Consider the following 12303-nt stretch of genomic DNA (forward strand, 5'->3'; position numbering starts at 1 on the left):
ACTCAAATTTCTAAATACTTTGAGGTGATTAGTGTCCTTGATAGAGCGTTTTAGTGTAGGATTTTGATGTATTACGGCTTGTACTATTGCTAACAACGGAAAACTTGTGTTTCTAGACAGCCGGTTTAGTACTTGTGGCGAAAGCTTGTTGTAGTTCAATGCTGCACATATTTGAGTCTTTTGTTCTTCATTGAGTTTTGGATGAACCTACAAAAAATAAGTAGCATAAAAAGAGTAAGTACTAATAAAAAAAAGTATTGAGCCAAAATAAGTTATTTTGTACAATAACAACTTATTTGTAATTTTATATAAAAAATTGTCATTACTTAAAATGCATGGTGAATTACCTCAAGAAAGATTTCAATAGCTTGGTATATCTTGTCACAAGAGTCACGAGCAGAATCTGGGATTACCATGGTAAGTGCAACAAACATGGAGGGTTTCAATCGATGATCCGGTGCAATTTCGCTAGCATATGAATCCACCAATCGCGCTACTCTTTTTAATCGATATGAGCAAAGCTTATGATGACTAGTGTTCCCATCCAAAAGAAAATTCTTCAAAAACCTTAGTACAATATTCACATTGTACATAGTATATTTCTTGGTTTTTCTTAGTGGAAATGGAAGAAGTAAATCATCTAATGTCGCTTGATCAAGCTGCAAACCAATTAAAATCTCGAGTTTGCTCTTGTAGGGTTGTGTTAGCTTCAAATTTGAAGCAATCCTTAAGGTCTCAAACAATCCCTTGATTGAAATAATCCTCTTATCAAGGAGAGAAAGTAGGTTGATTAATTTTTCGACGATTTTAGCCCTTAAAACTATATTTGTAACACGAAGAACTCTCACCCTTTGATAGTAGAAAATAAACTTGCTTATTGTAAGATGATCGAATTTCTCTAACACCATTTTCTTTACCAATAACTCAATCAAATCAATATTGAGAGTTGTTGAAAGATCCTCGAACCACCAAAACATACGAAAATAGCCACTTTTATTACTTATTAGAGTGCTCTTAGAATCACATGAGGATCGAAAACTCGAGCACTTAGAAGAATGAGAGGAAGGTGTTGTTAAACAACGCGATGCAAGCCTCCCAACAACCTCACCTACTAACCTTCGGACCGAAGAAACTGGATTGATATCGATCAATAAACGTTGACCGTCAGTCAATGCTAGTAAGAGCTCGGACCAATCCCATAAATCGACTCCCTCGAGAAATTTCTCGGTTCGATCCATCAAACTAGGCCTTCCAAACACAACCTTGTTCATTTCCAAGTATCTAGCTACATGGTGTAGAAACAATACGTTCGAATGAGTTATGTCAATGACACCATTGTTGTAGAAGAACCTTGTGATTAGCTCAAAGCCGGCCGGTCCACCCGGAAAGTCTTGGAATATTACTTTCATCTCCTTACCACCATTTTTGCACCTTTTCTCAAATATATTGCTCAACTTAGTAGAAAATAGAGCATAAATTTCCTGCCAAAAAAAAAAAAAAAAAAAAAAGCTTTATACACCCCAAAATTGTAAGAGAATGTACCAACTATGTAGTAAATGCATTAAAAACATAGGTTAACTTTATTTTATACGTAGTAACATGTAAATATGATGTAATTTTGTAATATGATCAAGAAAAATTACCTTGTTCACCCAAAAAATATGTTGGCCATTGATATCTACTTGAAGGTCACAATTAATTTCCATAATGATGTTTGAAAACAAGTAATTAAACAAAATTATGTCTAAATTTTGAATTATTTATGGTGATTAAGAATGTAAGATGTGAAAGGCAACAACATAGAAATATAGAATAGGGTGGAACTGAAAAAGAAACAGAAGCTTCTTTGTAGTAATTTTAATTTGTGGAATTTTGTGTTATTTGCACTAATTTCAACTTTTCAAGTTTAGAGACAAAACATAAAACAAAGAGAAGCAAAAAAACATGTCTTACATTAGACTAATAAATTTATTTAGTTGATAAAAGTTGACCATCCCAGAAAAAACCAACCACTTGTGGACAAAATTGTCACCAATTTTATTTTCATTGATCCTTGAAATAAGATTCGCTTTTCCTAATTTTATACGAAGTACAAGTAAATTAAAAAAACATATTCTTGGGTATGTTATTTTTTAATATCTTTTTGTTTTTGACAAATATGTTAATTAACTGATTGCTAATTGTTTATAAGCACTAATGTCCATTAATTATAAAGGTATAAATCCTGTTATGGTGTTTTTTGAGATGGTAGGTCCGTAATGTATGAACTAAAGCTAACAAATTGATTATTCACTTAATCTTGTCAATTGATTGCAATTTTTGGTAAGTATTTGAGGTTCTAGTTGGTGTATGTTTTCCCACTTGAGGCGTGTCGTGTTTTTCTACATGTTTGAAATTGCGATTATTGATTATGTTTATGATGTTACCTAGTTAATCAATAATTTTAACAAAGACAATATGTGTCGGAAACAAAATTGTACAAGTAATAGTTAAATTATCAAGTAGCTTGACAAAAATCGAAGTGTCTTATACTCTCAACAAATACTATCATGTTAATTACTTTGAATGTAATTTTACATTCTCTCACATTTTCAATTTAATATGGCCAATTTACACATGACTTTATAGAGTCCATGTAAATGAAAATGTGACATGACTTTATATTACACTTGTTTATAAGATGCATGGACATTATTATTCATATTAATGCAATAGCCCTATCTTTCGTTTGAATTAAAATATTGGTAAGATGGTTACTCCTTTTGGTCATGATTAGCAAGTTACTTAATGTTTAAAATTAAAATTCCATTTAATAATGAACAAAAATAATTCAACACTATAATTCAACACAAATCTAGACAAATGTATGATCATTAAAATTATGATCAAGCATGATATTTCGCCTACCTTATTGTATAACAATACACATCAAGTGTGAACAAAAATAATTATAACTAAGTCTCTATCCAATTATTCCAGTAGTCTTTATCCTTTCGCCCCACGTTTCCGGTATGCAAGCAACACTTTTAGGCGCCAATTATGGCTAATAATTATGGAGTAGTGGCTTGACATTAATAAAAATATTCTTTCATTTCTTTACTTGCCACAAAAGGCAGAAACCAATTTAACATAAATTTTAGAAAAAATATAAATTGAGAGAATAAATGAATGAAAATTATGGCAAAACCACGTATCAATTGGTATAAAGACGCTTTAAATATATATATATATATATATATATATATATATATATATATATATTTGTATCTTATATGTAATTCTAAGAAGTATCTACATCATTTTTTAATCTTTTGGAGACGTGGAAAAAGCTTGTTAAGAAGATAATATGGGACAGGGGAGTCAAAAAAATCTCACTTTTTAACTTGTGGAAAAAACTTGTTGAATATATGCCAGAAAAAAGAGTAATTATTAAATAAACTCTCTCATGCCCAAAGTGGGAAACTGAAATGAACAATTTAAATCATTCCATTTATATGTCATTGCCTGGAAAATTGGAAAAAGTATTATGCTTACCTATCCAGAAAATTAATATAGAAATAGTTAGTTAAATCATTTTTTTCATATTCTATCTCACGTTATGGTACTATGATAGAGTTTTGACTAAATGTTGATTAAATACCACTTTTGACCATATTATTCAGCTAAACTTGTAAAAAATTTATGTGAACGTCAGCTCGCTTTGTCGGTAATATTTTTGGAGTTGTACCAAAATATAGGATCGAATCTTGTTTATATACTTCGTAATTAAATTGACCTTTTTGGGTCTATCGATTTTACATATTGGACTACTCTTTATGAGCATCAAAAGATTGAAGAAATACATACAAGTACATGAAAATTGATTAAAAATGTAGGAGAATAATTATGCAAGACAAGTACATTGAAGCAACCGTTGACAATCAAAATGTCAACGTTCATATTACAACTAAGCTTTCCCTCTCCCAAACGGCGTAATCGTTTCCTGAAGTAGCAATCTTAAAATTTGATGGAACAAGGTCACCAACTTCAAATCTTGAACCAGTCTTAACAATAATCTTTTCATCAACCATGGCAACGTAGAGGTCGGAATCCGAGGCCAATATAATCACTCTACTTGATTCACATATACCATTCCTTGCCCTGATTGAAGCCAACTTAACGATTTCTTCCTTTAGTCCCCATTCGAAAAAATGATCATAGAACTGTAAAATCACAAATTATAACTTACGGTTAGTCTTAAAGATACTTAAAACAATGTAATATAATTCGAAAAAGGGGTGAGGGATAGCTTAAGTAGTTAGAGCTTCTCTCCCAGTTTTAAAAGATTCTAGGATCGATTCGCATCCCTGCCCTTGTGGCTCTCTATACACCAAAAAAAAAATATAATTCAAAAAAGAACGTTACAAAACTAGTGATCATACTTACAATTGATGGAATACCGGGATGAGTAAGAATATAAGCATATCCTAGCATAACTTTATCAGATGGGAAAGGCCACATATTTTGAGTAGAACCAGTGTCATGGTTATCAATGAAGGTAACAGCATGTCTTGGTGAAACTCCAATCATTCCACTCGGTCGCCCACTCGAGTCTTTCATTCGCCACCATTCGTCTAGGACTGCAGCCTGCAAGATACCTTTGGTAGTAAAATCGAACGCAGTAACAACACCTCCACCTGCATTTTCAACCCATGTAACCAGCTCATTTCTATGTGCATCTTGATTATACGCCGGCTTACCATCTTGAGTAGAAATCGAGTTCCAAAGTTCTCCTACAACAAAGTCCGGTTTAGTTTGCTTTACATATATCTTGGTTATGTTGGGTGCATAACCTCTCACAAAATCAAACCTCCATCCACTGAAACCAATCTCGGTTTTCAACCAATTCATCCAATCTGACAGCTCTTTCTGTACTCGTAAAGTCAGATGATCGATATCAGGAGCAGCAGGATAACCAGCTCCGGTATCTAGGTGGCCAGTGCCATCAGAATATTCAATGTCATCCCTACAGATAGCCCAAGGACCCCAATCTAGGCGATCATCCGGAGTTCCTCCCTCGAATATACAATATATCCCTCTTGCATCTTTGTAGTCTGCACACCTATGGTTTATCACTATATCAGCAATACATTTGATTCCCTTTTGGCGAAAAGCTTTGATCAATGTCTTCAGTTGAAGCTCGTTTCCGTATTGAGAAGCATCAAGATCATACAATCTTCCTGGCAAATACCCTGCAATTCAAAAAGATGAATTATAAAACATAACTGAATTCTAGCATAACAAAATTGTTACATAAATACATATTAAGAATGGCTGAGATAAATCTGTGAATATATCTCCCCTTATAACCTAATCATTTTTTTAAAATGATATAAGTAAAATAATAAAGTGGCACAAAAATCAATGCATAAAGTTGCGAGAGGAGATAAATTAGAATGTTATTCTTTGAGATTAACTATAAAGAATACATTTTTTTTTTCGGGTTTATATTTTCATGTCGAATGTAATGATAAAAGGCGGTACCCTGAGGAGCAACCGAGTGGCTAGGTGGAGGAAGCCAAATATGTGTGACACCAGCTCTAGCAAGATCATCAATGGAGTTCATGAGAGAGTTGTACAATCCTCCTTGTTTATTACATGACTCCCAATTGAATCCCTATTCAAGAGATATTTTCGTGTTAAATGATATTATCTTAGAAACCGCGAATATTAGCCAGACAAATTCATTGACATAAAAACAAATAACATGATCGGACAAAGACATACCTGGAACAGCAACGTCGGAGTAGGAGCGACAAGAAGAGGCGAAATGCTAAGAAGAAGACAGCAAAGAGAAACAAGAGGTAAGAACTTCATTATCTCTTCAACAATTATGATTGGTACCTAGACTCATCTATTCTTTAAGAAGCCATAAACCAATCATTATTGAATTATAAAATAATAAAAATCAAGTTGTTAAAAAGTCTTCGTTGTCTTGTAAGTCAAGCTAAGAACAAGTCGTTTATTGGCCTTGTTAAATTCTAATTCACCTATCTTGAACTTTATCAAGACTGGTAAAAAACTATACATCTTTTTATACTTATGGTCAATTGCAGTCACCTTCGATAGTGTACAACGGTTGCAAAAGATATTTTCTTTGAATTTGAGATAGGTTGACACGGAGTACTAATTATTGGATTTCATTAATGGACTGAATTGCACAATAATTTTAACATAATACACGTAAAACTATGCGCGGAATGCTAAAAATGGTGCACAAGCTCATATACTGGCCAGAAATTCAAGATGAGTCCAATGAAATTTGATTTCCACACATTCAAATACATCAAAGACATTTCAGAGACATGCTCAAAGGCAAGTCTGCAAAAACCCAAGTAATCATCTGAAACAGTAATGAACCAATATCATTCATATCAAATGGGTATGAGGCGGATTATCGAAGCACCCCCCTGCTTTGACTTGCCGATGACTGAGCAACTACCAGTCAGTTCCTTGCCTATCACAGGACCTGAATCCTCTACCTGACAAGGAAAAACGAATGTGCAAGCGGATTGCTCATTGGGACTCAACGATCCGGCAAAAAAAGCAAAGACGGCTGAAAATCCCCTTATTATTCACCATGTTTCAGGAATATTCCTAAGCTCATTTTCCTCACTACTTCTCTTGATCCAGCACAAGCAGCAAATTCCTGTCAACCCCCTCCCGCGATTGAGCGATCTCTCAAGCAATTATCTTAAACCAATCAGTAACCATTGATCTGAGGTCTTGGTGAACTGGTAAGCCTTGAAAAAGGCACCTGTGAACGAACAGGGAGCCCCTTTTGAGCAGGAAGTCCTCTTTGACCAGATAATTGATCAACAGGCTTGGGACCTGACACTGATCTTGAAAAAGCTTGTGCAAGATCAACAGCAGAAACAGCCTTTCCAAAACGCAGTCCAGAGCTGTCAGTGTCACTAGGCTTTGGCTGTTCAACAGGCTTGCGCCATGTCTCTGGTGAAGGTTGCCTCTCCTGCTGATGCTTCTCGGTGTCTCGGCCACTTCTCCAGTTTTCATTATGCCAATTCTTTCTTTGCACATCAGCTCTCTGAATATCTCCTCTTTGGTCTCTCTTCTCATGGCCTCTTCCAGTCCTCTGATCAATGGAAAGATTATCGATCCTTTCACCCTGGCGTGAGGTATTACCATATGCAGGAGCTGCTACTTCAGCACGAGGGGAATCATTTTTAATCCTACACAAATAATCAATAATCCATACAAGTAAGCACGTAGAACTGATAGATACTCCAGTAGTTTAGTACTTCATGTACAGTTGAGAAAAATCCTTCAGTTTTTTAGATATGATACACAGATGAAATCAATTTGGTGAATATAATGGGGAAGAGTAACATCATTACCGGCTTGGACCTTGCGCTTCATCATGGCTGTTGATAACATCATGAACACCACGCTCCTTCAAAATCTGGCCACATAAAAATAGTTTTTAGGACAAAAACAAATAACTAAACCCCCCACCCCAAAAGAAAAAAATATTCATCCCTAAAGACCCTGGTATTTCCTTTTACTGCTTCAAATGCACCACAACCTCTCAACTGCAAGCCCCACACTCTGAAGCAAAAGAAAGCTTTCTATATCCTACAGAAAAGGTAACGGGCTTTTCACCTTTCCCTTGTATTTCAATGTTTTCAGTCTGCGCCGTTCATTCTAGGAGTAGCAAACTAGTCCTTAATTTCAACCTCTAAACTACAGTCTCTAGCACTCGAAATTTGCATCAGTTCAACTCATGACTCATGAGGCTCCATGCCAATTGCTGTCCATTGAACCATGTCAAAGAAGTAAATCCGAACATTTAGAGTTTTGGACACTAGTTGGACAGGACAATCCTAGGTGAGTTTGAGTATTACAACACAAGTATATACAGAAAAAATAAAGGCTCACACAAGGTAATCTTGAATTTGAACATTTACCATTTCCCTTGGCCGAGCACCACCAAACACCGCCTTCCTGCATTAATGCAAACGGATAATTAACTCTAAAGCCAGATTTATCAGGATTCAAGAAATCACAACTCAGCACAACATATTAATCCCACATAACAAACATTTTCGTCTTAAAAACAAAGATCATTTATTATAGACCAGAATACAGCCTTATAAGGAGGACAGAATACATGTTAATAATTAATTGAAGAAACTATGTAATGGTAGAAAATGGATCAGCAGAAATTTTCTATTGTAAGGAAACCATGGGGTGATGGGACTATGGGAGTTTGTGGGTACGCAAAATATCAGTAAGAACACTAACAAAGTACCTTCCTGTCACCATAAAACAATAACTAAATAAGTCTACATCACATTGTTAATCGGTAACCTTGCCCTTCAAAATTAACCTCAACCCCACCACAATACCTCATATCCTGAAATTCCTGATCATAACTTAAGGAAGGATTTGATGCACAGTCTGTCCCTCCAATAACTTATAGTTTGTTTCCATTAGAAAATTGACTGAAGCAAAATGCCTACTACTTCACAATAAACACAAAGAATAGACGGAACCGTTTTAATTAAGGAAATTACTATAATGCTCACGAGTATTAAACTTTTCAGGTTCACATCTTCCCCTACCTTTGATCACCCATATACCCAATCTCCACCAAATTCTATATTTTTGTAGCCACAGAAAAGCCTACCAATACCAATTTGAGTGACAAACAAGTAAGACTACTGTTAAAATGACCTTGTCCAGAATTCCACACAATTTACAAATTAACAGAGAGCTGAACAAAAAGCTAAGTTATGACATGATAATGACCAAATAGGAAAAACAGAACCCAAAAAAAAAAAAAAAAAAAAAAAAAAAAAGGAAAATAAAATTTTAAGTGCTATCAAAGAAAGGAATTGGTAGCAGAAAGGAGAGCTCCACGCACGAGCAAAAAGGCGATTTTTATCTTTCCTCAAACAAGGAGAAAGAGCGGTGTAACACATCAGGAACATCTTCTCAATCATTTGAGATACAGACAATTGATAAATCGGTGCATATGTTCATAGCAGATAGGGCAGCAAGAACATACAGGATTAGCCTTCTCTAAAAGTCCTGTGGTAGCTTGGGGTGCAATTTGTAAATCTACTAAATAACTCTCAAGCCATGCTCGGTTTTAAAATTAATAGTAAGTGAAATTCAAATATAGAAGTTTCTAGAAAAATGTGCACAACAATAAATAATTAAACAATAAAGTTCCTAGGCAAATTAATAATTCTTTCAAAAAAATAAGGCAAATTAATATATATGTAAAAATCTAAATCAAAAATTTTTTTTAAAAAAAAAGTGAGAGAGAAAAGAATAAAGTAGAGTTTAGGAGAGAAAATTCCCTCCAAAAAATACTCTACTTTAGTATAGGTCATACATTTCTTAGAGAGGTTAAGGTGTGAAAAATACTGAGAAATAATGTCAACTGAAACATTGTTTGCCTTGGGAAACATGTTTAGAATGTGCAAACAAGGATGAGAGCATGTGACTAGGCAGATGCACCATAATGCAGCTTACAGTTGCAGCTGGGTCTGAAAATTAAGTTATGAAAGGCATAGTGAAAAAACGGCATTGCTGATGCCACATGGCTTCATGAATCTTCTCGGCAGTATTACTCTTACTTCAGACTATAATTTAAAAAAATGGCCAGGAAGAAATGCTTAACTGGCCAATTTAGATTTGGGAATGCCACAATGAACCTAAGAACTTAATCTGTGGGTTAATAAGAGGCTACTAATTTTATTAAAAAACAAGAACGTTATAGGGGTGTATGATAATCAGAACTGCATACTCAGTCAACCTACCTGAGACTCATGGTCATATGTTTTATTTATTACTCGTAGCTCTTTTACAAAAAAACAAAAAATAAATGATGGCTATATACAGATAAAAATAAGCATTTCTATTTAAAACCTCCAAACACAAATACCACAGATACCTCCTAAAAGAATCAGAAACCACTTTCCACCCCATCCCACCCCACCCTCCCCTTATAGAAAGGTTAAGGAGAAGGAACTTTGGCTTTATCTACCAGAAACATAAAAGCACTTGTATGCATTATGTAGAAAACACGAAGACTCACTTAAAATGAATCATCAAACGTGATCAAAAAATTCAAATCACATGCTATAAGCTATAACCCACAGAACCCCGCCCTCCCTCCAATACCCTAAAAAAAATGCTCAAGTTATAAAAAAGCAGAACAAGGTAGGGTAAAAAAATATGTCAGGCTACCACAAATCAGAAGCAACAGGGCAAGCTGCCTATGTCAAAGTAAGGAGATTCACTAGAAATTACAAAATATATATTGGAGTAAGCAACTTTATCACAAATTAACTGCCAGAAGAAAAATTGATGGCAAAAAAAAAGGTAAATTTGGTAGCCATTTAAAGGTGCAGTACTTAAAGCTAATGGTTAATAATCAAAAGAAGGATGCAGGTAAATTATGAGCTTCCTGAAGCATCCAAGCAATCTAGACAGGAACCTACCTTTCTCTTTGAGTATTTCCCACTACATTGTCAGCTGGCTGTGAACGTGGCTTTAAGTTCAACTTTGGACGCTCCACAACCTGATGCCCTGCTGCTTCATTGCCACTTACTCCAGGTTTCCCCTGGTTTGCTTCACTACTACTTGGTCTAGGTTTCACATGACTTGCATTGCCATGGATTCTGTCTGAGTTACCAGTATCAATTGGTTGTTGAAAACCCTTCATAAAACAGGTAGATGGACACAACAATTACCATAAGCATTCACAGTAGAGAACCTACAGACTGACATCAGACAATCATCAAATTATCATATTAATCATACCTGCCTATAGTCAACAGAAGATGGCTCTTGGACATCCAAAGGCTTGGTTCTTGGCAGTAGTTTCAACTTAGGCCTTTCAGACACTTCTGGAGGCTGCTGCAACAGAGGACCTCCATACTTTCCATCAGGGTGAGCTGGTTGACCCTCGTTAGTAAACAGCACAGAATTCTGCACAGGGGAATGCACCCTCTCAACACCAGGCATATCCTTAAAACCACCACGAATTCCATCTTCTATTGCAAGACCCCTTTCAACCTGCCTCACCAATGTATTGTCATTATACTCCCTTTCACAAGAAATGTTTACACCACCACCATAAGAGTCACTCTCCCTCCCATTCAAACTATTAGGCGAATCAGATGACCTAATGACTTCTACATCCACCTGATGTTGCACTGGCTTAGTCTGCCATCTCCCTGAGGAAATCTGGTCTAGTGCACTTGCTTGTGCAAACTTAGAAACAGTACTCTGCCCACTCCACGAAGATGGCCCAGCATCAGACACAACACGAGTCTCTTTTTTGACACCCCACGCATTTGGCCGAGAACTCCCACCTGCACCTGAATGGCCTCCCTCAACAACCCTAGCCGAGTAAGAGCTCCCCCCAGATCCCCTCATATGAGGCACCACAGGCCCCGAACTCGGTTGCCCAGAAAACTTTCCACCATCAGCTCGAGGGTCAGGCCGAATCGAAACCCCAATACTACTATCATCATTCACAGTCCTACGAGGAGCAGACGCACCCCCATCAAGCGGCTTCCTTTCATCTTCATCGAAATTCCTACCTATGTTAGCAGTACTAGTAAGAAAAGGAGTCTTATTATCATCCAAACTCCTAATCGAACCCAACGAGCTCGGGCGCAATCGATGGTCAGATCGACCCCCCATTGGGTTTCCCCATGAGCTTTGTCGATCAAAACCCGGTCGATCAGCCGGCCTCGCAATCCTGTTTTCATTTGCATAAGCAATATCAAGCTAGGGTTTTCAATCACAGATCCAATCCAATGAAAAAACATCATTTTTCACACAAATTACAATCAAATAGCTAAAAAACAAAAATCAAATTGAAACCCAGATAGCTCAGATCTTAGGGCAAACGATTATCACATCAAAATCATAAATTTCTACAAATAAAATCAAAATCAAACTGAATCAACAAGAATAGAAGAACATACACGCCAGGTGCAGAAGGAAGAGGAAGGTCAGATGGGATAGAACCGCCATGAAAATCCTTGAGAGTCATGGTGCTTCCGCAAGTTTTCTTCTTCGACATTTTTTCACACACTTTCTCTCTCTCTCCAACTGAAATCAAAACCCTAAAAAATTTACAGAATCTGGGAAATGGAGGAGAGAGAGAAAGGGGAAAAGCGCGAATAAGATGAATGAATGAAAGAAGGATTAGTGGAATCGATGAACCCAGAAAGGGGGGAGGAGATAGAAGAAGAAGAAGTGTGAGATTGATTCACGGGA

At 36.1% G+C, this 12303-nt stretch overlaps 2 protein-coding genes across 2 annotated transcripts; both read right to left on the reverse strand.

Annotated features, from left to right (window-relative positions):
* Positions 1 to 3742: 3742 nt before the first annotated feature.
* Positions 3743 to 5914, reverse strand: LOC145579515 (alpha-amylase-like). Its single transcript, XM_081636755.1, has 4 exons — positions 5767 to 5914; positions 5524 to 5656; positions 4426 to 5231; positions 3743 to 4202 (listed from the first exon to the last, which is right to left on the reverse strand). Exons 1-4 carry the CDS (start codon positions 5854 to 5856, stop codon positions 3936 to 3938), a joined length of 1296 nt encoding a protein of 431 aa, XP_081492881.1. The 5' UTR covers positions 5857 to 5914; the 3' UTR covers positions 3743 to 3935.
* A 372-nt stretch (positions 5915 to 6286) lies between these two features.
* LOC145577482 (uncharacterized) lies at positions 6287 to 12294 on the reverse strand. Its single transcript, XM_081634965.1, has 6 exons — positions 12009 to 12294; positions 10834 to 11779; positions 10512 to 10729; positions 7965 to 8001; positions 7395 to 7459; positions 6287 to 7229 (listed from the first exon to the last, which is right to left on the reverse strand). Exons 1-6 carry the CDS (start codon positions 12104 to 12106, stop codon positions 6743 to 6745), a joined length of 1851 nt encoding a protein of 616 aa, XP_081491091.1. The 5' UTR covers positions 12107 to 12294; the 3' UTR covers positions 6287 to 6742.
* Between the last annotated feature and the right edge of the window lie 9 nt (positions 12295 to 12303).

The sequence above is a fragment of the Chenopodium album genome, chromosome 14 (genome assembly GCF_948465745.1).
Source record: "Chenopodium album chromosome 14, dcCheAlbu1.1, whole genome shotgun sequence".
In the NCBI taxonomy this organism is placed as follows: domain Eukaryota; kingdom Viridiplantae; phylum Streptophyta; class Magnoliopsida; order Caryophyllales; family Amaranthaceae; genus Chenopodium; species Chenopodium album.